At 45.4% G+C, this 27,582-nt stretch overlaps 1 protein-coding gene across 1 annotated transcript in view; it reads left to right on the top strand.

Annotated features, from left to right (window-relative positions):
• Nucleotides 1–1,269: 1,269 nt before the first annotated feature.
• Nucleotides 1,270–27,582, top strand: part of lrmp (lymphoid-restricted membrane protein) — a 65,965-nt gene continuing 39,652 nt past the window's right edge. The window contains exons 1-13 of the mRNA XM_056276693.1: nt 1,270–1,972; nt 3,380–3,478; nt 5,606–5,786; nt 18,489–18,547; nt 18,728–18,803; nt 18,958–19,116; nt 19,401–19,518; nt 20,220–20,270; nt 20,426–20,503; nt 21,648–21,704; nt 22,710–22,769; nt 24,404–24,468; nt 26,422–26,518. Coding sequence (XP_056132668.1) covers nt 1,270–1,972; nt 3,380–3,478; nt 5,606–5,786; nt 18,489–18,547; nt 18,728–18,803; nt 18,958–19,116; nt 19,401–19,518; nt 20,220–20,270; nt 20,426–20,503; nt 21,648–21,704; nt 22,710–22,769; nt 24,404–24,468; nt 26,422–26,518 — 1,803 coding nt within the window. The remainder of the gene's footprint in view (nt 1,973–3,379; nt 3,479–5,605; nt 5,787–18,488; nt 18,548–18,727; nt 18,804–18,957; nt 19,117–19,400; nt 19,519–20,219; nt 20,271–20,425; nt 20,504–21,647; nt 21,705–22,709; nt 22,770–24,403; nt 24,469–26,421; nt 26,519–27,582) is intronic.

Here is a 27,582-nt window from a genome sequence, read left to right as displayed (position 1 = left end):
AGGAAGACTGGAAAAAAGTGTTGTGGACGGATGAATCCAAGTTTGAGGTGTTTGGATCACAAAGAAGAACGTTTGTGAGACGCAGAACAAATGAAAAGATGCTGGAAGAATGCCTGATGCCATCTGTTAAGCATGGTGGAGGTAATGTGATGGTCTGGGGTTGCTTTGGTGCTGGTAAGGTGGGAGATTTGTACAGGGTAAAAGGGATTCTGAATAAGGAAGGCTATCACTCCATTTTGCAACGCCATGCCATACCCAGTGGACAGCGCTTGATTGGAGCCAATTTCATCCTACAACAGGACAATGACCCTAAACACACCTCCAAATTGTGCAAGAACTATTTAGAGCAGAAGCAGGCAGCTGGTATTCTATCGGTAATGGAGTGGCCAGCGCAGTCACCAGATCTGAACCCCATTGAGCTGTTGTGGGAGCAGCTTGACCGTATGGTACGCAAGAAGTGCCCATCCAACCAATCCAACTTGTGGGAGCTGCTTCTGGAAGCGTGGGGTGCAATTTCTCCAGATTACCTCAACAAATTAACAGCTAGAATGCCAAAGGTCTGCAATGCTGTAATTGCTGCAAATGGAGGCTTCTTTGACGAAAGCAAAGTTTGATGTAAAAAAAATCTTATTTCAAATACAAATCATTATTTCTAACCTTGTCAATGTCTTGACTCTATTTTCTATTCATTTCACAACATATGGTGGTGAATAAGTGTGACTTTTCATGGAAAACACAAAATTGTTTGGGTGATCCCAAACTTTTGAACGGTAGTGTATATATATATCTGAAATCCATTTGCAGCACGCCTTACGAAGAAAGAGTACACTGCTATACATAAAGACACGTCTGACATAGGGGACAAACCGTGAAGACACTGATGTGAGACTGTAAACTGATTTACACCGCATTTATGAGTCAGTGAATTATAAAAGGTCATAGTAAGGAGCTAAATCTTGAAAGGCCTGAAAGACACATTGATGCATCATGTACACAGCTTTAATGGCTTCTCTGTTTTCTTCTGGTCGGTAACCACTTGATGTGACTTAGTTTCACTGGCTTGCAGAGTTTTGTTTAAGGGTCTCATCTCCTCACGTAATTGTGAACTTGTGCATAAAACACCCTTGACTTTTGGAATTTGCCCATTGTGTTCTACATTAGTATGGGGATCCAAATAAATGACTCTTTTGTGGCCTTCTCCTGTCCCTCCTCAGACCTCAGCCCATCCTCCGGTCAGGAACGCAGCGCTCCAGCCTCACGGTAAGCAGCATGGACTACTGCGCCCCGCAGACGACACGTCGCCACAACCCCGTGGACAGCATCTGCCGCAAGCTGCAGACCATCCAGTGGCGTGGTGACCGAGAGCCCAACTCGCCTTTCCAGATCCCCAAGCTTTCCTCCAGCAGCTACGACAGCGCGCAGTGGGACCTGGGTCTCGACCTGGAAACCATCCTGAAAAAGCGAGCTGTCAGGGGCGACGATTTCAACGGGGAGGAGAGGAGACGGAGAGGGATGCTGACACCCGTGGCCTCCAAGAGGAACAGCGTGGGTGCTGCCGCCGCCATCCTTCCGCCTCCCTCTGCCACGTCGACCCCGCCCTCCAACCACTGCATGGAGGCCAACGTCATGTACACCGTCACTAGCACTCTGGGGGAGAGGAGAGGCGCCAGCAGCGCCAGTGCTGCGGAGGGAGCGCAGGGCAAGATGTGGCAGTGGTATAGCTCAACGCCAGTGGGTCAGACCAGAGACTCTTTTTGCTCCATGGTCCCACGAGGAGCCCGTGATTTCATGCAGCCTGAGGGCGATGGGCGGCCCAGGACCACACTGCTTTCCAGCGCCCACCCCGAGACCCACAGCATCCTTTCCTACAACCTCAACTTCTGTTCAGTGGACTCTGGTAACCCTCTGGCGTGTGAACTGCCCTACCCAGCCTTTGTTGTCAAGAGACTGTCCATGGGGGAGGGAGGTAGGGGTAAGCTGCTGTCGCCTGCTGGGGGGGATTCTGCAACCTCCCATTTAGTGTAGCTGCAGTGAATGAGTATTTGATTGTGCAATGTCAGCGTTAATTATTATCATACGAGGGGTAGACACCAGCAAGCCGTAAGGTATTACATAATATTGGCAATGTTTACTTTCATGTTCTGTTTGTCAGCATGCCATATGGTGTTTCAGCATGTTGGCTATTGGGATATTTTTACTTCTCAACAGCCGAGGCATCTTTTAATCAGCTCGCTGTCCAAAGTGTCCATAATGCAAGTTTTAAGTCAGGAATGTTTTGTTCATTAAGAGCTAAACGCAAATATTCTGTTTGAGCCAGGATGACAAAAATAACCCTCTGCTCAGTTTTAGATTAAACTCGGTGACACGCATAGTAATGAAACTTTTTCAGTGGAAATAACTTGACATTGCCGGAAAACTTTTCTTATGAGCTTTGAATCTTTCATTAACTTTGAATAGAATCTTTTTTGAACTTGTTTTTAACTTTGCGTGATGATGTAGACACTGACTCTAAGCATACATATTCTACCATGTCAAAACTACAAAAAGAATGGGCATCCGGGTAGCGTTGTGGTCTATTCTGTTGCCTACCGACACAGGGATCTCCGGTTCGAGTCCCCGTGTCACCTCCGGCTTGGTCGGGCGTCCCTACAGACACAATTGGCCGTGTCTGCAGGTGGGAAGCCGGGTGTGGGTATGTGTCCTGGTCACTGCACTAGCGCCTCCTCTGGTCAGTCGGGGCGCCTGTTCAGGGGGGGAGAGAGAACTGGGGGGGGGATAGCGTGGTCCTCCCATGTGCTATGTCCCCCTGGTGAAACTCCTCACTGTCAGGTGAAAAGAAGCGGCTGGCGACTCCACATGTATCAGAGGAAGCATGTGGTAGTCTGCAGCCCCCCCCCCCCCCCCCCCCGGATCGGCAGAGGGGACGGGATGCTTGGAAGCGACCGGGAAGACTCGGAAGAGTGGGGTAATTGGCCAGGTACAATTGGGGAGAAAAAGGGGGGAAATCCGAAAAAAACCCAAAAACAATTATAAGTAATTAAAAAAAATTTAAATAAAAAAAAAAACCACAAAAAAAAGCTTCTTTGAACTCCAGTGTGTCTAGTGGTGTGGATGTGGAATTGGAAAAAAAAAAAGAAGAAAAAAAAGATGGTGAACGTCCCAGATCTGAATATGACCAACACTGGCCTTGGGCCTGTTCTGATCAGCTCTTCCCACATTGCTACACTCCCTGCACGTGTTGTTTAGCTGCTGCACCCGGAGGGAAACTTGTCATGTGCTTTGCTTCCATGCCACTTAACCCAATTTTGTGTGTGTGTGTGTGTGTGTGTGTGTGTGTGTGTGTGTGTGTGTGTGTGTGTGTGTGTGGGGTCTACACTAGCCTCTGAGTTAAGGAAGGAGACAATGGCAGAGGTTAGTCTAATATGTGAGGAGGATTTGCTTGACACCATTTTCCACGCCTGTGACACCCAGCGCCAAGGTACACACAAACACACACTATTCAAGGCTTCCACTGTGCACAATATGCTCTCCATTGGACTCTTGCAGAAATGAGACATGTGAGTGTTGACGATAGGGAGCACATTCTGACAGTTTGTTGTAATTGTGCGTCTGTGTGTCTGAGCTTTAAAAAGCTTCTGGTGAAACGCCAGGCTCTTGGCAGTTTAACAACATCCGTCCATGCTGTGGATGTTTCTTTTAAACAGTTATTTCATTATTTCTCCTGTGAGACTGCTCATATGTTCAGCTGTGATATTTCTGCAGCATGAGTTGTCAGATCCGGTACTCTGATGACGATCCCCATCTTGGAAAGAGGACTTTTGGGATCTGATTTGGTTGGGAGTATGTGTGTGTATATATATATATATATATATATATATATATATATATATATATATATATACATACATAGACGCACATAGGGCAAGGATGGTGACTCTTCATTCATAAACGGGATGGCTAGATGTCTTTTTTTATGATGTGTAATTTCTGTTTACACCTCTTTAGGAGATTAATGTTGCCTTGCTTTCCTTTCATTTTTTTCTGGTTTCTTTTATCTTTTGTAGGGTTTTTTTTCTTTCCTCTGTGTACTGTAACAATGGTGACATTGAGAGCTGGTTTGATTTTTGTAAAGCTTGCAAAACGACATCTGTGCCGTGCATATCTTGGTGAAGGCCGTTTTGTCAGGTTGTCGTGTCCTGATGCGTGCTCAATAATCCAAGTCAGGAAGTCGCAGAGAGTTGATTCCGATCATCTGGACACAACGTTTAGCGGGAGAAAGGTTTCATCACTCATCTAAGTGACCCCTGTCAGTCTAAACTGACTGCAGGTATCCCCACCCTTATAAACAATACAGTTGCATAACGACCAAAACCAACGATCAGTATCATATGCAAATTGCCGTGACCATTAACTAGAGTTTCAATGGCCATGTGTACTTTTCACAAAGGATTTGGGAATGGTTGCAATCACAGCATTGTAAAATGGTGACAGATGTACTCTTAGCCCCCTGCCCCTCTTGGTTCAGGGATGGTCATTCCCTCTTCACCTAGATGGCCTCTTTGACTCCCTGTTAAAGCAGTGGTGATTCCGTATGTGGCGGGAGTGTCGGGAACAGTTGAGATGCATATTTTCCAAACAACGCATTTGGGTTGCTTTCAAACCCCGAAACACGCTGCGCCAGAAATTGCCCCCCCCCCCCCCCCCCGCCAAGGATTGGGTACCCCGGTACAAACGGAGCAATATAGTGTACGCTGCTAAGTGCCAGGAGGACTGCGTATACATCGAGGAAACCAAACAGACACAGAAGAGCTAACGCGTCAGGCCAGGACTCCACAGTCTACACCCATCTACAGGCCAGTGGCCACTCTTTCTGTCTTATCCTCATTTTTGCTACCTCACTTATTTTTACTACCTCACTTATTTATATTAAATGTTGTTTGTTCTTGTTTTTAATCTTGTTTTTTTTTTTTATCATTTACCTTGTCTAGTGTTGCTGGTCTGAGAGTCACCAAACGAAATTTTGTTGTGTGTACACAATGACAATAAAGTATCTTCTCTTATCTTCAGGGATGAGGATGTGCACATCCTAGATAGGGAGGGATACTGGTTTGAACAGGGAGTCAAAGAGGCCGTCTGTGCAAAGAGGGAATGACCATCCCTGAACTGGGGGTGTAAGAGTACATCCGTCACCATCTTACAATGCTGTGATTGCAACTATTTCCCAATCCTCTGTGAATATTACACATGGCCATTTTAACTCTAATCAATGGCCATGGCAATTTGCATATGAAACCGGTTGTTGGTTTCGGTCATTATGCAACTGTGCTGTTTATAAGGTGGGGGGATACCTGCAGTCAGCTGAGACTGACGAAGTCACATTTTCCCACTAAAGCCTGTATCCAGATGAACTGATTCAACTTTCTGGGAGTCAGATTGTAGGTTTCTACTGCAGGGATTTGAATGATGTTCACACTCCTCCCTCCTTACACTCCTCCCTCACTGCCAGAACCTGGCAAATGACACCAAAACACAAAATCATTTCATTTTCTCCCAGCGTTTCTGTTCAAAATCTTTTTTTTCTTTTTTCATTTGACCCTCCTCCAAGGTAAAGTTTATGTGTCAAGCATCGTGAACTACCTGCGCCACACCACCAGCCGCGGTTCGGAGGACAGCGGCCTGGAGGAGCTCTGCAACATGCTGGACCCAGAGCACAAAGACGTCTCCATTGACCTGGATACGTACCACGCTATCATGAAGGAGTGGATCGACGACTGCCGAAACAACGGGTACAGGGGAGCTGGCATGGGGAAAAAGATGAGGGGGGTTTCCTCCTAAAAATGCCTTGATGCTCGATGTTCAGTATTTTAAAGATTTATAGACCATTGAATTCCCTCAGATTGAACTACATCGCCCAAAAGTTATTGAAGTCACAAGTGACTGTAATCATGGTGATTCAATAAATGATATGGCTTTTTGATGATACAGCATTCCCAAGCATCAGATTCTATGTAATTTTTTTTTTAAATGGGGAATCTCATTTGGTATTGAACTTAATAATGATTTACAGGGCGTCCGGGTAGCGTGGCGGTCTATTCCGTTGCCTACCAACACGGGGATCGCCAGTTCGCATCCCCGTGTTACCTCTGGCTTGGTCGGGCGTCCCTACAGACACAATTGGCCGTGTCTGCGGGTGGGAAGCCAGATGTGGGTGTGTGTCCTGGTCGCTGCACTAGCACCTCCTCTGGTCGGTCGGGGCGCCTGTTCAGGGGGCAGGGGGAACTGGGGGGAATAGCGTGATCCCCCCTTAGTGCTACGTCCCCCTGGTGAAACTCCTCACTATCAGGTGAAAAGAAGCGGCTGGTGACTCCACATGTATCAGAGGAGGCACGTGGTAGTCTGCAGCCCTCCCCGGATCAGCAGAGGGGGTGGAGCAGCGACCGGGATGGCTCGGAAGAGTGGGGTAATTGGCCGGATACAACTGGGGAGAAAGGGGGGGGGATCCAAAAAAAAAAAAGATTTACAGTGGATTTAAATATGTGAAGTAAATTAAGTGAAGAAACAATTGCAAGTAAGACAGGACATGTCAAGCCCCCCTCCCCTCTTCTGTTGGCCATGCCATTTGTCTTGCATTTGGTATGAGGCAAGAGACGTTGAGACTGAGTTCATTATGTGCTTCAAGGCTCAAATGTGGTAAATAGTGCATTTGGAGTTAGAGAGTTAGATGGAGCAATGGAACTATCTATACTTATGTAAACATATAAATCTGCATTAGGACTTAGCCATGTGCTGTTTTGTTCCATCCATTGTGTTCTGTATTTGTGCACTTGTTCCTGCAAACCCTTTAAACTCCTATGACATGGAGAAAGGGGGATGACACCAAATGTACACAATCTCTCCTAAACCTGAACCTGCAGAATACATATCTCCTGTGAAACTAACACTCGTGCACAGCTTAAAGTTCCCCTTGCCATGTTTATAAAACTGGCCCAGTGTTCAGTTTCTAGCTGTTCAGAGAAGAAGCAGTCATATGTTACGATTCAGTTATGCAAGTGGTTGCCATGTAGGCGGGCTATGCATCAGATGAGATTTCTGGTGAGATTTTATCCAACAGTTTCAGCTCTGCGCATACTCTATTTACCAACATGATGCACTGCAGGACTGTAAATGTGGATGTTTCTGTCTCAGAGGTAATTTTCAGCTGTTTTCTCCATTGAAAGGACTTGTTGTTGTGGAATGGAGGTATGTCTGGATAGTGTTCCCTACACAGTTTAGTTGCAAATAGTGATGCAACATTATCTTACAGCTGTGATGGCCCCTTTTTTCTTGGTAAATATACTAAGGCTTAACATATTGGAGCTTTGAATAAATAAGGCAGTGTCCACCAAAGACTTTCTTAGTGATGGTACAAAGTCATTTTTCCTTATTAACAGTAGAGAGGTGATGGTCTTTGACAGCTGTTCTGTTTCTTTGGATTCCACACACACACACACACACACACACATTCAGTGTGCAGGACACCACAACTTAAACATTTCAATTTTAGCAAATTAGCCTTGCATGGGGCATCCAGGTAGTGTAGCGGTCTATTCCATTGCCTACCAACATGGGGATCACCAGTTCGAATCCCCATGTTACCTCTGGCTTGGTCAGGCGTCCCTACAGACACAGTTGGCCGTGTCTTCGGGTGGGAAGCCGGATGTGGGTATTTCAAGATTTCAAGATTTAGTTTATTGTCATTTTCACTATGTACCTACGCACATAAATAAAAACGAAATGCCGTTTCTCCCAGCCCACAGCAGTGCAACAGAGAAAAAAAAAAAACACACATCCAAAAATTCCCTAAAAACGATGCCGCTAAAAAAATAAAAACCGAGAGAACAAAACAAAAAAGCACAATTAACAACACAGTCCATTCAAGTGCAACACAGTCCATTAAAGTGCCATTTCAGTTTAAATGTTGACAGCCGGTGTCTGTCAACGAGTGATCAGGGTAGGTGGATGGGCATGACCATGGGGGGGGGGGGGCACAGTTTGTTAATAATCCTGACTGCTTGTGGGTAGAAGCTATTTAGCATTCTGCTGGATTTGGCCCAGACGCTCCTGTCCCTCTTCCCAGACGGCAGGAGGGGAAACAGGTTGTGAGAAGGATGGTGGAGATCCTTAATGATGCTGGAGGCTCTGTAAACACAGCGTTGATGGTAAATCCCCAACAGGGAGGGGAGATGGGCATAAATGATCTTACTAGCTGTCTTTACTATCCTGTTCAGCTGGTGTTGTTCGATCGCCTTGCAGTTACCGAACCAGGAAGTGAGACCATAGGTGGTGAGGGCTGGAATGGGGAGGCTTGCCCTTTTAAATCTCCGGAGGGGATGGAGACACTGTTGGGCCTTTTTAACGATGGCCAAGGTGTTAATGGTTGAGGTCAGGTCGTCTGCCAGGTGAACTCCCAGAAACTTGATGTTACTGACCCTCTCCACAGTGGTGCCTTCAATGGTCAGCAGCATATGATGGTGCCTGCCAGCCCTCCTAAAGTCAAACACCATCTCTTTTGTTTTGCTTATATTCAGGGAGAGGTTGTGGGATCCGCACCATGTCATTAGCTGCTCCACCTCCATCCTGTATGCAGATTCATCATTTATTGCTGACGAGACCCACTACTGTTGTATCATCTGCAAACGTGATGATGTGGTTGGTGTCAAATTAGGCATTACAGTCATGGGTTAGCAGGGTGAACAAGAGGGGGCTCAGGACACAGCCCTGGGGTGAATCCGTGCTCACTAAGATGGAATTTGATATGTGGGTGCCCCCCCTAACTGTCTGCTACGTCCACATCAGGAAGTCCAGGACCCAGTTACAGGTACCAGTGTCCACGTCCAGCAACCTCAGCTTCTCCACCAGTTGTTGTGGTATGATGGTGTTAATGGCCGAGCTGAGATCGATGAAGAGGATCCTGGCATAGGTGTTCTTCCCTTCCAGGTGTGACAAAGTGAGGTGGAGTGTGGTAGATATTGTGTCTTCTGTGGATCATTTGGCTTTATATGCAAACTGTAGGGGATGTAGATTTGCAGTGAGGCAGTCCTTGATGTGCTGCATGACAAGCCGCTCAAAGCACTTCATAACTATGGGAGTGAGGGCCACAGGGCGGAAGTCATTCATACTCGCTGGGTTTGACTTTTTGGGCAGGGGAATGATGATGGCACTTTTGAGGCAGTAGGGCACTACTGCTTGACTGAGCGAGGGGTTGAAGATGTCTGCAAAAACATCTTTCAGCTGTTCTGTACAGTCCTTGATAACATGCCCAGGTATGTTGTCTGGTCCCGGAGCTTTGTGTGGGTTGACGCTGACAAAGGCCTTCTTTCCTGGTCGCTTGGTGATGTTGGAAGTTTCTGTGCCTGCCTGTTGTTGGTTACCTCAAAAACATGCAAAAAAGTAATTTAGTTTGTCTGGTAGGGAGGGATCTTAATGGCATGTCTGTGTGGGTGGAGGCTTGTAGTCAGTTATTGCTTGAAAACCTTGCCACAAGTGCCGTGTGTCTTTATTATCAGAGAAGTGGCTGTTGAGCTTTTGTCCATACAGACTCTTTGCCTCCTTGATACCCCAGGACAGATTTCTCTTGGCCAGTCAGTATGCTGCAGTGTCTCCGGATCTGAATGGAGCATTTCGGGTTCTCAGCAGTGAACAGACCTCCCCATTCAACCAGGGTTTCAGGTTGGCCTGCTTCTTGATAGATTTGACCACTGTCACATCGTCTATGCATTTGTTAATGTAGCCTATTACAGACTCGGTGTATTCCTGCAAGTCAATGACATTATTGTATGTTGCTGCCAATTTTTAAATGTCCCATTGTGTGTTTTCGAAGCAGTGCTGCAGTGATGTAATTGCCTCCTGTGGCCACATTCGGACTTCCTTGAGTACCGGTTTCTCTCGTTTCACCCAAGGTCTGTATGCCAGAGTCAGCATAACAGTTAGGTGATCAGAGTTTCCAATGTGGGGGAGGAGGGCCACTTTATAGGAGTTTTAAATGTTTGTGAAAACTAGGTCTAATGTGTTATCACCCCTTGTTGCAAAATTCACATTCTGGTAAAACGGACTTGAGACTTGCCTGGTTAAAATCTCCTGCAGCAATGAAGGATGCATCAGGGTGAGCCGTCTGTTGTTCGCTGATGGTGTAGAGTTCATTCATAGCCTCCTTCACATTAGCACTCGGTGGTACACAGACTGCCACAACGACAATCACCGTCAGCTCCCGTGACAAGTAAAAGGGTCGACACTTTACCGTCATGAACTCTGTGTGGTGACCAGAGTGTAGAGACTATCTCAGCATCTTGGCGCCATGATTTGTTGATGTAAACGGCCAGGCCGCTTCCCCGGAGCTTTCCAGATCGCGAAGCTACTCTGTCCGCTCTGTGGAGTGTAAGCCCTGGTCACTGCACTTAGTCCATGGGCCAGACGATATTTCGGTACACTCAAGGTGGCAAAACTTACTTATAATTTTTGAAAGGATCCATGTCTGTAGATGATATTTTGGTATGATAACCATTCCTGAGTGGCAGCTGTATCACAGTTATCAGCTCATGAAGTTAACCACCCGCTAAACTAAATTGCATTTTAGACAGTGGTTCATATCCTGGTTTAGCCTCATGGTCAGGACATTTTTCAATGTTCTATAATATTGTCTTTGGTATCATTTTAAAGGGGACCTTCTTAGCTTTCATTCAAGCCCTGTTGTGGATATTTCTCACAAATATAGAGGTCACTTGAGCTCTTCAACCCGTCAATAACACACATCTTTCTGCAATTTTCGCCTAAACTATATACTTTCTTTTAGCCCTGTGGCATCTAGGAATATCAGGGACACAAAACACAAACACTGGAATACTCACAGGACTGTAAAGATTCAGGAAATGTATAATATACCCATACTATTTCATTGTGTGAGGTGATTGTGAGCCTTAAATGAGAACTAGACCAAAGCCAGTTAGGTCACAAACTGGTCTCTATACATTTGTTTAAATACACAATCAAAATACATGATAAAAAGGAATACCATAGTGAGGTAATGAACTATTTTAATATTTTAAACAACATTGACATTTACATATACTTAGTCAATGATACATGTAATCCCATATCATTAGTGGGTATATGTAATGGTAATGGGTAGGGTAATGGGTATATGTGAATATGGTTACATTATTGTTATCAAGCTCTGGGTAACCAAGTCCAGAATCAGCATCCTGTGCATCAATAGACTACTACCACAGTAATACCATCAGAATCATAACACTGTCATTCATCAAACTGCTCGTTTCTCTCATCATCTGACTCCCCAAGTTCAAAGTCCAGTTCTGGACCATCCTGCTGTTTTTGGTTACTGCAGGTCTGTAACCTGCACATGTCTGTGCATGGAAGTCCATTTGACAGGCACATGCAGCTTGGCATTCTGCATGAATGCACACACTTGCATGTTAGCATTTCCAAGACCACATCTGGTGCAGGTGGGGAGCGCATCCAGTAAATGGCCAGCTTGCCTTCATCGTCTGTCCATCCATACTCAGTAGGGCTTGGCACCACAGGGTTAGCCTGCAGACAGCACTTCCATATTGCTGCCTGATAGTTGGCTCGTTGAACATGCATAAAGAGACAGTCTCTACATGGTGGCAGCTGGCTGGACTCAACCTCTCCCCTTTTGGTGCAGAAGAGCTGGTAACGCAGTTTGTTCACCTCAGCAGTGCTGCTATTAGCAACATACATCCGACAGGTGAACTGCTCAATTTTCTGGAACAGCTCATCACTCACATTCCATGTCTGTCCCAGTTGACTAAAAGTCTCTTGGCAGGAAGTGTGCTTTCTCACTATCTTCAGGGCATTCAGCTTCCCTCGACCAGCGAATGCACTGACAGTGTCGCAGCCTGTGAAGGCATGTAAGCCAATTAGGCTGTCACAGATGCTGTCTCCAAGTGAACTTGCCAGTTTGGTGATGTCGACAAACCGTGTGCGGTTCTGAGTCCCACACTTCTGGTAGATGGGACAGGTGATGTCCTTCTGGAAGCCAAGACAAAGCACCATGACATCAGTGTCCTCAGCTGTGATGATAACTGACTTTGAGCCCGCATTTGCTGCATGCAATGCATGCAGGAGCAGACGGGTGTCAGCTTCATCATGTGTGGAGTGCAGTTCTGCTGCTTCCTCACACCCATCTTCTGTCAACTTGTAGCAGGTTTCCTCACAGGTCATGTACAACACCTTGCCATGCAGCATAGCTCTGTATCGTGGGAGTTTCCACTCTTCCACCAGAAACTTGATGAGACTGGTCTTGTTGGAGGAACTGCACAGAAATTTTCTCCACTGCTGGACGTGGTGTCCCCCTGCAAGATTCTTGTACTGGAGAGTGATGTCTCCACCCCGGTTCAGTCGTTCAGCATCTTTGATCGAAGTCTGGTGATAGACATCAAAAACAACATCAATCCTCCCACTCTGTGCTCCCTCATGGAGGACCTGGGTCAAGGCTGACTCTGCCACCTGTGCAAAGGTTTTGTTGTTGCCATTCATTTTTTGGACCAGGCTCATCCCATCAATGATGGAAGTAGATGGGATTGGGATGTCTTCTGCAGGAGATACATTCTTTTCAAGCTCTCTGGCAAGTGCAGCCTTGTTTGTTTTTCGTAAGGACCCATCAGCATTTGCCAGTGCCCATGGTAGTGGGCCCAATGGGTAGGCAAGGACATCCTTCAGATTCACCTTCCTGCTTTCAGCCACCAGGATCATGTGACTGAAAAGGTTTCTATCTGCCTTCAGAACCACATCCTGTGCTTTCTTTCCATGAGCTTGTTTTGTGCTGACATTGGAGAATGTTTTCAGACTTTGCTTGGTCATCTTGTCGTGGAATTTCACAGGTGGTGGGTCTGCATCTAACCTTGTTTGCTGGAATGCTTGGTAGGCCTCTTCTCCTTTCTCAAGAGCTCTCAAGAGATCTATGGTCACATCAGGTGGAGCCATGTTGCCAGTGGAGAGGCTAACCAAATCAATCTCATCAGGGGACATAGGATTGAGCCAGTTATTCTCCATAAGGTCCATGAGAGACTGGACATCTGCTTCATCTCTCTTGATCCTTGGACTCTGTAGATCTGGATGAGACCATTTGCACCTGCCTTGACCTGTCAGGTCTCTCAGCTGTCTGAGGTACATGCTTCTATACTCAGCTGTGAGATAATATTTGGTCACAGCTCCTGGCTTCAAGCTGAATCCCTTTGTCCCTCCAGCTGTTTGGGTGTCTTTGTTCACCGTTTCTTCTATAGCTTGGTCAACAGGGATTCGGCCAAAGGGATTGGTGGAGCCCAGTTGGACTGAGAAGCCTCCTTCCATGAATTCTGTGTACACATCTGGGTGTGTGATGGGCAGCTCAGACATCTGGGCGTAGTAGTAGGGGAGGTAGCGTGCATAATTCATCCTGTCATAAGCAAAGCACCATGGGATCATTGCTCGAATGCTAGCCAAGTGTAGCATCCAGTCTCCCTCTGTGGATGCTCGGATGAGCCCCAACAAGATTTCAACCATGTCCAAATAGGACATCCAGAAGTTCGAGAGGCTGCTGTTTCCACCTCTAAGGAACTCACGGTAGACTTCAAATAGATCCATGATGCGTGTACAAGAGCTGTTCTCGAGGACCTCCTTCAAAGCATGTTGTGAGATTTCTTTCCCAAGGCTGTCAATGGTCTTCAGTGTCTCATTCAGGTGAACCATGTCATTCCTGTGAGTTTCTTCCAACCAGGACAGGAAACCATTCAAGGTCAGTCGCATGAGAGCCTCATACAGGAGCTTGTGTAGTCGCACTGCCCTGTTGTACTTGCAGCCATCCATAACACCAGCAATTGAGCCTTCTGCAATCATGCCAGACTCAATGCAGAGGTCTTTGAGTCCAGCATCTTGGAAACGCTTTCCTATTATTGCCAGCAGTGTGCAGATGGTGTGGAATACCCCAAGCCTAACGATGATATCATGGAACTTGTCATGGTGTTTCCATGTGATCTCGACAGCCTTCGCATAAAGGGCTTGGTCAAAGACACAGACAATCTTCCTCAGGCCTAAGCACTGCATGATGCTCAGTGACTGGTTAAGCACCTCGTTGACAGTAGACATTTGTGTCGCTGGAGCATTGATGGTAGGCAGATAGCCTATATTGTCGGGGATGACCGTCATCTCTCCTCGAGTCAGGATGTTGAAGCCTGTCCAGCTGCTGACTGACTGTTCTTGTTGTGACATGCGTGCTAGGACCCAAAGAAGGTTTTTCTCTCTGGCAAGCTTAGTATTGGCTGCAGTATCGGCATCTGACTTTTTGCTTTGTGGTGGCCCTACCCGTTGTCCAGCATTGTAAGTTGGTAACATTGGTGGGGGTCCATCAATGCTTCTCTTCTTTGTTTTGGGAACAGTGGGCATGGGTTGGACAGGAAGTGGGTTGACTGGCTTTGCTTGCACAGCAATCCCATTGACTCTGTGAGATGTTCCCTCACCACTGACAGTTTCTTCAAGACGGTCGATATTGTCCCAGGCTAAAGTTGTGAATATGCCAGGATGGATGTTAGCTGGAAGGGCAATGCCACTCCCTGATGATGAGAGTTTCTGGAGACACAGGGCAGTGTTGATCTCTTCCATCTGTGAATAGGACACACTGTGACCAAGTCGGTTGAGGATGTTTATCAACTCTACATTTCCTGTCAACGATTTGACACTGAATGGCAGAACAATGTGCTTGGAAGGCTTGGTATTTCCACATGTCACTGCATATACTATGTCATGGCCAAATGACTGCAGAAGGCACTGCACTCTCTGGGATGCATGATCAGGATCATTTGAGCCTGTGAGTAGAGAGTACAGGAAGATAATGAGCGACTCTGGAATGGTAGGACATTCTGCTTCTGGTTTGACTTCAGGCGGCCAGGTTTGAGGAACATCTTGACTTTTAATGTCTGCTCTCAATTTGATGGCTGCTTTGGCTATAACATCTTGTGCACTGACACTTTTCAGGGTCTGCAGCTCCCTTTTGAGAGACTGATTTTCTTTGGCAAGTTCCCTCATGGACAAGTTATCGGGATAGAGGAGGAATTTTCCTTTCTCATCAGGGAATATCTGCAAGGCTCCAGCAAACTCACTCTCCAGGTTTTGCCTTATGTGCTTCTTGGTTGATTCCTTGACTTGGGCAATGCCTTGGGAGTTCATTGAAGCTACCAGTCTAGAAGAGAGATCAGTCATTGTCATCACTTGAGGATTGCCAAAAAGCTCCATCCTGATGAAGAGGAACAGCTCATTGTATGCCTTATTCACAGCAGCTTCATACTGGGCTGCAGCATCATCATCTTCATTGCTGGCAACCTCTCCTTTGGAAACCTCTTCTTTGGTGTAAAGTCTATAGCATGACCTGTGGTAGTGCCCTTCAGCTGCTACAAGGTCTCTACTCACAATGGCAAGGATTCTGCTGTCCCTTTTCTTTGTGGCTGCACTCTTGATCTTTGCATCAGCTCGCAGTTCTCGACACTGCACCAGTACTTCTCTCGTATTCTGTCTCTTGGAATATTTGCTGTTTTTCTGACAAAATATGCACTCTGCATCATAAGTCCTAGATGTACTTGGAGCATGTCGAGCTACTCTCTTAGATTGTTTCTCTTCAGCAGAGACACAACTTTTCTTTTCTTTTGCAAGGAGGCCATCAAGAATTTGCTTCATAGTGAAGATACTGCGACACTTTCTGTGGTAGTAGATTGCTGGAATCTGTCCCTCAGGAATGTCTTTTGCCAGTTTCAAAACTGGTGCATGATTTCGTATCTGAGCTGCCCTGAGCAGAGTTCTCCATGAGTCGACACTTTGTAGTGAAACCAGCTTATCTGTATCATCAGAACAGTGGATAATGCACTCCACCCGTGGGCGCTTTGGTATTGGGTAAAAACTTGCTTGTTCACCTGTGGCCATATTCAGTCAGTTTTCACCTGCCACATACAAACAAATACATGTAACTTAGGTGTATGAACACTACTAAAACAAAGTTTACTTTGCTTCACCAGCGTCATATTACCATTATTTATCTTACATAGCCACAAATAGATACATTACCTAGTTGCTATGCAACAGCTGTATTTTGTCCACATGAGGCCGCTAAAATCAACACAAGATGAAAGTTCCTCGTAGCCACTTTAACTAATCATATTAACATATACATTAAAAGAACATGCTAACATTATGGGAAATTAGCTTACAATCTTCTCCAGAGTGAGACAAGAAGATAGATACCAGTTTCCTCTATATGTGTTTAGTAGAAAGCTATCTGGCTGCACGTTAGCCTAGCTTAGCACAATGAATGGAAGTACACAGTACTGGTTATCCTTGGTTGTTGGCCAACTAAGAACTGTCCCAGAGTTTAAGCTAGGCTAATCAGTACAAGGGGTGTTGAAATGCTATATTTGTAAAAATCTGGGCAAATACACAATCGTGAGAGGCACAGAAACAGGTTTCCTGAAAGAAAAATGAAATAGCTGCTCATTTGGAAGGTTATCATGTATTATTTTACTTCTGTTAGTGTACCAAATAAAATGGCACCAGTGAAGTTGTGTCACCTTGGGTGATATCGATATCTGGTCTGACCCATGGACTAACTGGCTTTGGTCTAGTTAGTTTCTTAGTAATAATGCCCTTCTAATTTAAGGTTCACAATCACCTCACACAATGAAATAGTATGGGTATATTATACATTTCCTGAATCTTTACAGTCCTGTGAGTATTCCAGTTTTTGTGTTTTGTGTCCCTGATATTCCTAGATGCCACAGGGCTAAAAGAAAGTATATAGTTTAGGCGAACATTGCAGAAAGATGTGTGTTATTGACGGGTTGAAGAGCTCAAGTGACCTCTATATTTGTGAGAAATATCCACAACAGGGCTTGAATGAAAGCTAAGAAGGTCCCCTTTAAAAGGATACCAAAGACAATATTATAGAACATTGAAAAATGTCCTGACCATGAGGCTAAACCAGGATATGCACCAGCGTCTAAAATGCAATTTACTTTAGGGGGTGGTTAACTTCATGAGCTGATAACTGTGATACAGCTGCCACTCAGGAATGGTTATCATACCAAAATATCATCTACAGACATGGATCCTTTCAAAAATTATAAGTATGTTTTGCCACCTTGAGTGTACCGAAATAGGAAATTTTGGGCTCTGGCCCATGGACTAACTAGCGCCTCCTCTGGTCGGTCGGGGCGCCTGTTCAGGGGAAGAGGGGGAACTGGGGGAATAGCATGATCCTCCCGTACGCTATGTCCCCCCTGGCGAAAGTCCTCACTGTCAGGTGAAACGAAGCAGCTGGCGACTCCACGTGTATTGGAGGAGGCGTGTGGTAGTCTGCAGCCCTCCCCGGATCAGCAGAGGGGGTGGAGCAGTGACTGGGATGGCTCGGAAGAGCGGGGTAATTGGGCATGTACAATTGACAATGGACCTATCGCTAAGCCCCGCCTCCCTTAGTTACTGTTGCTAACTCGGACAAGCTACCCGGGCTGACTAGAGAATTACAATGGCAGCTATTGGTGTCAAAACTATATCCCAAGAGGCTATACATAACTTTTGGAGACAGAATGACCTGATTTTGTCTAGAAGGTATCAAAAAGGACTTCACTATGCTATGGAGGGATATGTACAAAATGTAAAACTAGATATGGTGGGTGACGAGCTTAAATTCGAGGCGAGAGTTTACAGATGCAAGAGGGAAAAGCCTCATCTCACAGTCATCACTGTTGCCGATAACATCATCCATTTTTCGTGCACCGCAGGGTAAGATAAATGAATTTACCTTCAATTAACTAATGTTAATCCTGGAGAGGCACTGAGATGTACGTGCATTCGTTTATTTTATTAACTAGCTAGCATTACCCTGTACCCGTGTTAACAAATGTAGACATCCTTGTTTATCTTCGTTACGTTGAGTTGACTGTGTGGTCTGCCACACGGCTAATCCACCGGAGACATTTGGCTCTGTTTTGGTTTGGGCAATGGGATAAAATATACCCCATTGCCTATCTTAGGATACCTCGTATCAGCGTTGCATGTACCCCGTGCACATCGTTTGACCATTTTTGTTCAACTTATACCCATAAAACATCACAAAAACCATGACTTCTGATTCAACTCTGATGCTACTTAATGGACTTATTAGCTCGAGATGTCCGAGTGAGCTACCGCGTGCATTTGGTACTACACTGCAATTGGCTCATCTGTGTTTGAGGGGCGGGACTGAGCAATAGGTCCATTGGGGAGAAAAACTTCAGTTAAATACTTCAGTTTTAGCAAATTAGCCTTGAATTTCAAATGGGTTTTCAGGAGTTGAGTAGCAATAGATGGGAGCCAGAAAATATGTTGCCCCACAATCACGGTCCTGGAGAGACGCAGGCCCTGAGAGAACAAGCGGTGATGACATGTCTTGCTCTGTCATCTCTGTTTTATCACAGGGAGGAGCCAGCCAGTGACCTGACCCACGACTCGGTCAAACTCCGAGACAGCCTGTCAGGTTAGCAAGCACATGCATACAGTGCCCCCCCCGCAACACACACACACTAAGTGATACTTCTTGTTCACGTCTTCCTTTTGAACATGCATGTGTTTGGTGTTGACAGTGGCGATGATATTATTGACCGAGTTTGATGTATTGCTGTGTGTGTTGGTCTGAATGTGTATTTGTGTGTTGCAGCAAAGCGGTCCATGTTGCTGAACGTGACCTCAGGCAGTCTAGAGGCCATTGGAGGAGAGGCTTCTAGAGTAGATCTGTAAGTTGTATAAACATTCACCCACGAGTGTCCTTGATCTGCAAGATTGGGTGGTTGTTGTCGTTTTTTTTGTATGTGTGTGAGCATCTTACCCACACACACCCTGCATATGATGTTTGTGTTGTGCTTGCGTGCTTTTGTGTGTTCTTGCCAGGGAGACATCAGAGCTGGTGTACTGTGTGACTGACCTCCGGATGAGTAACCAGAGGCTGCAGGAGGAGGTGAGGGGGCTGAAGCAGGTGGTGGAGGCCATGGAAGACAGCAACCAGAAACTGGCAGAGGAAAACGAGGAGCTCTGCAACCAGGCCAGAGTGTATGACACGCACTTCTACCCCCCCTCACCACCACCACCACCACACACGCACATAGATGTAGACATCACGTACTCAGACATAGATGAGCATATACACATGCATACACACACTTGGGCAAATGGACACATGCAAGAAGGGTCACAAATTTAAGTGCACACACACACATTTGCAATCAGGTGCTCACGTGACTGGAGATGACAGCCACACACATACAAACCCAGTTGTATACATTTACACACATACCTCACACATTTGTGCACTGACGTTTCCTCTCCTGACACAGTAGCCAACAACTGGCTCAGAAGGAGAGGCTGTTGAAGGAGGAGGTGGAGGAGATGAAGGTGACTCTGAGCTGCATCGAGGAGGATAGGGCCCGCGCCGCCTCATACAGTAAACACATGGTCAGTCAGCCAGCCGGCACATGACCAGTCATACAAATACTGTCCACCGAAGGCACGACTCAGACTTGACAACACTAAATCTGAATGAAGCTTCTTAGCTGCGAGGAAGGGTGCTGGCCTGTAAAAGTAATCTTTCTATTTATTGTTGAAAATTTATTGTTGAAAATTGTGTGCTTTTTCTTATTCTGGTAGGACCCTGTTTTTATAATATTACTAGATGCCTACACCTCTGTTCTGAAATCTTTAACAAATACTGTTCCTAGGTCATGGTTTATTTTTGAACATTTGAAGTGAGACTCATATTCCAGACTTCACATTCTCATAGAGTTCAGTCATCTTAGTTCCTGTAGTAAACTATTTAAAAACAGTTCTGTGCAAACCGACAAACGTAGGTCCTTGGTCTTGACTTCAGCAGAAGTTAATAGCAAGGACTCAATAAAATCTTATCAAGTCGATCATTGCAGTATTTTAATACAAAGCTTTTAAAGAATACGCAAGAGTTAATGGCGGCTTCTTGAGTTTTGAGTAAAATGTCTGCATAGGGACCTTTCGTGGTAAGGAAGTTGTACAAAAAATTGTTTGGCATTTACACTGCACAAGTCAAACTCTTGGAGAATATAGTATGTGAATTGTAAGTTTAATGGCTGGACCTTGAGGACTTTTTGTTTTATTGTGTGTGTATTTATTTGTCCTTGTTATAGGAAAGAGAAAACCAGAGTCTCACTGCCCAGATTGCTACTCTCCAGGAGGAGGTACTATACAGTCATATCTCAAAGGGGCCAGTATAGTAGACCACCGTCTCATTCTTTTTATAGATTTGTGAAACGGATGGTGCTGTTATTTGTTTTGTTTGTGTTTTTATTTTTTTAAATGATATCTGGTCTTCACTCCTCTGCCCATTTCCCAGAACTTCAAGGCCGCCATGGAGGTGGATGAGCTTCAGAGAAGGATCGTTGAACTATGTAACATTAACGCGGAGCTTCAGGTGGTCTATCTCTCTCTCTCTCTCTCGCTCTCATTCTCTCTCGCTCTCTCTGTCTCTTGCTCGCTCTCTGTATCACACTCTATCTCTGTCTCTCTCTTTCTCATTGACGCGGTAGGCATACTGCAACCTAGATGGGTAGATCACTGAGGAGAAAGTGGGTATACTTTCCTATATATTTCAATGGTTATTTTGCTGATGGGTGATTATACTGTAAATTGACAGAAAGGGTTGGCTATAATCCATGTACCTTCCACTACACCACTGCAAATTCACTACCTGAATAGACTGGCCTAAATGTAATCGGTAACATTTAGTTACAATACCCAAAAAGAGTAATTTATTCAGATTACATTTATGCCTAGTCCACACGTAAGCAGGTATTTTTGAAAATGGGGGTTTTCCTCCTTCATTCTTAAAAATTCTGTCCACACAAGCACTGTTTAAAAAAAAAAAATTAAAAAAATCTCTGTCCAAATGAAAATGCAAAAACACATGCTACTCAACACAATGAATGCGCTTTCCAGAGCATGCCAATCCAACAGGTGGCGATATAACCCTAATCTCAAAACCACATTATTAGCCAATCAGAAGTCTGGAAAAAAAGCCAACAAGCCAAAAACTCATTTTTCACTTGACCTCACCTTGATATTATGTTGCATGAATGAGAAATAGGCTACAACAATGGAACACAAATGTACACACTTGAGCAGCACACACACACACACACACACACACACACACACACACACACACACACACACACATGCAAACTGCATCAAGTACAATGGATAGAGTTCATCTGTTGTGACAAATTAGATTTTTTTCATCTATTTTATCATTGCAAATTGCAGCTGCAGAGGGAAGTATTGTAAAAATATTCCCCTCAAAATTTATAAAGTAGCCATAAACTGAAGACTGGTGGGCTAACTAGAGATACTTCATTTCTATATTTTAACACATAGCACCCTTACTTGTATCCTGTTGCAATCCAACCCTGCGTACAGTGCCTGTGGGGTTATTGTATTTCTGCTGTTTGGGATTAAAATCATGTTTATGTTTGCTCTACACAGTATAGATTGTATGATGTGGGCAGCAGACTGCTCTGTTGTGTAGCAATCCTGTCTTGTCTGTCTCCTTTATTCAGGTTGAGAGCCACTCATTTGATGCCATCATAAGTAAAAAGGACGGTTTGATACTCGAGGTTAGCACCTTGTCCTGATATTACTGCTTTTGATTTACCTCATCTCAGGTAATTCTGTCTTTTTGCTTTGCTATCAACCACTTTGACAAACCTGTTTGAAGTGCTCTATAAGTCCATCACCTGTTGCTTCAAATCCACAAAATACACTGTTCCTCTAGTTTTATATGGACCACATGGAACACCGTAGTATGTCATGTCCGGTCAAATCATGGTTAAAGTTGGAAGGCCCCTGTATTGATGTTATTTATTGACAGCATTTCCCATGTTGATCCCTTGGTGGAAAACACTCGCCATATTTCTTCAGTCAAACAAAAGTGATGCTAAGTGTCCATGAGGTCAGGGTGATGGCTAATGGCATGCAATCTGATGCACTGGGCCCAAAATGGAAGCCTCTAAAATCAGAATTTGGGGGCGTCCAGGTAGTGTAGCAGTCTATTCCGTTGCCTACCAACACGTGGCTTGGCGGTTCGAATCCCCGTGTTACCTCCGGCTTGGTCGGGCGTCCCTACAGACACAATTGGCCATGTCTGCAGATGGGAAGCCGGATGTGGGTATGTATCCTGGTCGCTGCACTAGCGCCTCCTCTGGTCAGTCGGGGGCAGGGGGAACTGGGGGGAATAGCGTGATCTCCCACACGCTACGTCCACCTGGTGAAACTCCTCACTGTCAGGTGAAAAGAAGAGGCTGGCGACTCCACATGTGTCGGAGGAGACGTGGTAATCTGCAGCCCTCCCTGGATCGGCAGAGGGGGTGGAACAGTGACCGGGATGGCTTGGAAAATAGGGTAATTGGCCAAGTACAATTGTGGAGAAAAATGTGGGAAAATAAAAAAATATCTATATATATATATCAGAATTTGGTATAATAACAAAATATTATTCTAGTAGATTTCTTATTAGATTTAAGAAAATATTGATTAATGTAATTAATAGCCCTGTAAATGCCTCATTAAGTCCTTGTCTCTGTACCATTCAAATATGACATGTTGTCCATCTCCCTCCACAGAAGAGCAGACAGATGGAGGAGCTGAAGTTGGCGGTGGAGGAATACTCCTCCGTCACAGAGGTGATTATCCGACACACTTAAACATGCGGAGAGGAGATGTGACTGGGGCCTATACTGGATGTGGTGGCCATTTAGCAGCCAGTCCAGAAAACATTTGGCTCATTTCTCTGAGCAATAAAAGGACCAACAGGCAATGAGTTTCGCTCTAAACAGGGGTCCAACTGAAAGTCGCCCACTAATAAAATGTATTATTATTATTATAACATGTGGGGTTAAATAACTGTTGTTCTCACAGAATATTAGATAACACTTAAACAAATGGTATGGCACTTTTTAAAGTATAGCGTGTCGAAAATAGAATCTGTTTTTCTATCTTAATTACATCCTTTTCTATTTTTTGGAACGGCTAATTTCAGGTTGAATTTTTATCACCTTAATGGTTGTATTCTGCGCAATTTTTTTCTACCCGAAAGGGATGTGATGTGTTGTGTTTTGAAATGGAGGTGTTTGATCTCTAAATTGGTTAACAGATACAAACTACCATAAATATAACATCCCACGGCTTCATGAGTGACATTTGAATTGAATGGTGCTCTTCCAAAATGGCAGACATCTATTTTGCTCAGTCTTTTGGCAAATGAGTCAAAAAGCAGCTGTTTGCACAAATGAGTTTTGACAACTGCTGATCAGCAGTAATGTGGATGTTGTACCGGACCGTTGTGGTGAAGAGGGAGCTGAGCCAGAAGGCAAAGCTCTCAGTGTACCAGTCTATCTTCGTTCCCGACCCTCACCTATGAGCCTGAGCTTTGGGTAGTGACCGAAAGGGGGAGATCACGGATACGAGAGGCTGAAATCAGTTTCCTCCGTAGGGTGTCTGGGCTCAGCCTTAAAGATAGGGTGAGGAGCTCGGACATCCGGAGGGAGCTCGGGGTAGAGCCATGGCTCCTTCAAAGGAGCCAGATGAGGTGGTTTGGGCATCTGATAAGGATGCCTCCTGGGCAACTTCCTTTGGAGGTTTTCTGGGCATGTCCAACTGGGAGGAGACCCCGGGGTAGACCCAGAACTCGCTGGAGGGACTACATGTTCAATGTGGCCTGGGAACACCTTGGGATCCCCCAGGAGGAGCTGGAGGTTGTTGCTGGGGAGAGGGATGTCTGGAGTGCCCTACTTGGCTTGCTGCGACCCGACCCCGGAGAAGCGGCTGATGATGAGATGAGATGACGTTTTGACAACTCAGCACTCCAATAGTAATTACAGCAATAACTATTATAACAGTAACAAATGTGTAATCCTAGCTGCTGCTGTATTGAAGTGCTGGACGTTATCCAAGCTCGTGACATTTTCTTTTGTGGAGCGTAAAGTCTGACTGGGAATGAAAACGGACATCCGCCTCATCACCACCCATTGCCTTTAGACCATGCATGCAGGTCATGCTGTCCATAAGTGACTTTTCAAAGCGACAAAGTGTAATGAATTTCCTGAACTAGTGAACGAATGACTTAAAAAAGTAAGCAAAATTAGGTTTGTCATACACAAATTAGGATGTTACTCTTCCAAAATAAGAAAAAATTATTACTGAATATTTCCATTGAGACAAGTTGAAAGTCAATACTAAATCCATTTGTGGGATTCTGGTCCCTTAAATGCTAATGGTAGGCAGATTAGGTTTCATGGTATCTGCTTATTTGTTTCAGCGGCTAAGAGCCGACAAGGCCAAGCTAGAGAGCCAGATGCACATGATGGACCCTAACATGGCCGGGTGAGTAGACCACTGAGAGTCACTTTTTCTGCTAGAATGTTTATGAAGGACGACCTCAATCAACGGTTCATATTTGCTATTAGCTTGTACTATGAACACGGACGCTTACCCTTAACCAAAAACTTAAAACACAGACAATTAAAACCCTAAAACGTCCGGGTAGCATAGAAGTCTATTCCGTTGCCTACCAACATGGGGATCGCTAGTTCGAATCCCCGTGTAACCTCCGGCTTGGTCGGGCATCCCTACAGACACAATTGGCCGTGTCTGTGGGTGGGAAGCCGGATGTGGGTTTGTGTCCTGGTTGCTGCACTAGTGCCTCCTCTGGTCGGTTGGGGCACCTCTTTGATGGGAAGGGAGAACTGGAGGGAATAGCGTGATCCTCCCATGCGACGCGCTACATCTCTCTGGCAAAACTCCTCAGGTGAGAAGAAGCGGCTGGTGACCCCACGTGTATCGGAGGAGACGTGGTAGTCTGCAGCCCTCCCCAGATCGGCAGAGCGGGTGGAGCAGCAACTGGGATGGCTCAGAAGAGGGGGGGAATTGGCCGGGTACAATTGGGGAGGAAAAACGGAGGAAAAAAACCCAACCCCAAAACAACCAAATATAAAAACAGTTTCTTTCCACGGGCTGTCATTCAAATGAACGCTTAACACTTAATAAATCCAACCATTCTGTATATATACTGTACTGTACATTGTACGTGTACTGGTACGCTGTGTCATGTCCATCTGCCTCAGACATGTATGTAAGTAACCTGCTAACATCTATTTCAGCATGGGTGATAGATTCTCTGCACCGTTGCACTTTATCACCTCTTTATTTCGCCTGTATGAGTCAATTCTTGAGTATATATCTGAAGATTGTCGTGTTGTAGTGTCGTTATTCTATGTTAAGTACACTGAGAGAGCCACGAAACCGGAGTCAAATTCCGTGTATGTGCAAACCTACATGGCCGATAAACATGATTGTGTTTCTGATGGGAATGGGTGTAAACTGAAGCCATTCTATCATTTTGCAGACCTACAGAAGGTTTTTGTGTTGTAATGTGCATATGTAGTTTTCTGTATTGCCAGGTCTGGTTCAGTTAATGCACCCCCGTTTCACAAAGGGTCCGTGGTGGTCCCCACCCCCAATCACTCTAACCAGATCTATTCTCTAAGGAGCAGCTCTGGACTTTATACTTTGAAACCCATGTGGGCTTAAAAACTCAAAACATTCTGCAGTTTGACAAAGTCCATTTTCAATTTTATCAGCTGTGATGCAAACTCCCCATGATACCTGACGCTCCCCATTCAGCTGGCGAAAGCTGCCTCTTTCATCATAAGCATCCATTATGCCTTTATTGCCATGAATTAAACAACCTATGGGTTATTTTTCACTGTCCTGTGTAATTGTATGCAACGTGTGTGTGTGTGTGTGTGTGTGTGTGTGTGTGTGTGTGTGTGTGTGTGTGTTGGCCCTGTGATGGCGTGGTGGCCTGTCCAGGGCATCTCCCCACCAGCATCCCTGTGACCCTGAGAGCAGGATAAGCAGTTTGGATAATGGATGGATGGATGTGTGTTTGTACATGTGTTTTGTCTCTTTGCACTGAACTGTGGCAGCAGTTCTCAAAGTAAAGTTCAAGAGACCCCCGAAAGGTCTTTCAGGGGGTTTTCAGAGTCCCCAGCAAATTAAGGAATCATTTGATTTCTCTGTGAATTGTATAATTCCTGATAAATTATCCCATTGAGAGGAATGACTTTTATTTTTGGGTTTCCCTCTCAGACTTTCTTTCTCTATGCCCCCCCTCCCCCTTTCTGTCCTATCCCATTAACCTTCTCTCCCCTTCATCTATTTTCATCTTTGCATGTCCCCTCTCCCTTTTTTACCTTTCCTCCCTCCGGCCATTTCTCTTCGCCGTCCTCTGTCCCCGTTTTCCTCTCTCCTCCTTTTCCCCCCTGTCTCCTGCAGGGCCTCTCTGTCGCTGTCCGGGGCCTACCAGCTGAACCAGTCCAGCTCAGGATCTCTGCAAACGGAGTTGGCTCTGGCACAGCAGTCACCACTGGAGGTCAGCCTTCTTCTTCAGCTTCTCTCTCACTCACTTTATCACGCTGTGTGTGTGTGTGTGTGTGTGTGTGTGTGTGTGTGTGTGTGTGTGTGTGTGTGTGTGTGTGTGTGTGTGTGTGTGTGTGTGTGTGTGTGTGTGTGTGTGTGTGTGTGTGTGACTGATTTTTCTCTCTTGTTGAGAAGATTAAGAAAAGAAAAACACCAACTCTTGTGGTCTCTCACTCATTATTTCTCTTCCTCGTATTCATTCCATCTCTCTGTCTGCCAGTCTTGTGGTGTCTCTCTCATCGGTCACTTTTGCGGTCACCCTGCCCTCCTTTTTTGTTAGCACTAATTTACAAGTTTCTCAGTGTCATTTTGACTTCTTCCCTCTTTGGTCCGCTCTCTCATTGGATTCATTTTCAACATTCGTTCTTGCTTCTTGCCCTTACAGAGGTATAATGTTGATCAGCCACAGCATGAAGGTATGGGAAAGAGGAGTGGAAGCTAGGTTAAGAGGAGAGGTGATGATCAGCAGCAGTATGGTTTCATGCCAGGAAAGAGCACTGCAGATATGATGTTTACTTTGAGAGTGTGGATGGAGAAGTATGGAGAAGGTCAGAAGGAGTTATATTGTGTCTGTGTGGATTTAGAGAAAGCATATGACAGGGTGCTGAGAGAGGAGGTGTGGTATTGTATGAGGAGGTCGGGGGTGGCAAAGAAGTATGTAGGAGTGGTGCAGGATATGTATGAGGGAAGTGTGACAATGGTGAGGTGTGTGGTTGGAATGACAGATGGGTTCAAGGTGGAGGTGGCATTACATCAAGGATCGGCTCTGAGCCCTTTCTTATTTGCAATGGTAATGGACAGGTTGATGGAAGAGATCAGGCAGGAGTCTCTGTGGACGATGATGTTCACAGATGACATTGGGATCTGTAGTTGGAGTAGGTTGCAGGCTGAGGAGAACCTGGAGAGGTGGAGGTATGCACTGGAGAGAAGAGGAATGAAAGTCATTAGGAGCAAGATGGAATACATATGCGTGAATGAGAGGGAGGACAATGGAATGGTGAGGCTGCAAGGAGTAGA

The sequence above is a fragment of the Lampris incognitus genome, chromosome 3 (assembly GCF_029633865.1).
Source record: "Lampris incognitus isolate fLamInc1 chromosome 3, fLamInc1.hap2, whole genome shotgun sequence".
Classification (NCBI taxonomy): domain Eukaryota; kingdom Metazoa; phylum Chordata; class Actinopteri; order Lampriformes; family Lampridae; genus Lampris; species Lampris incognitus.
Note: the sequence above shows the minus strand (reverse complement) of the source record. Positions and strands in the feature narration are given on the sequence as shown.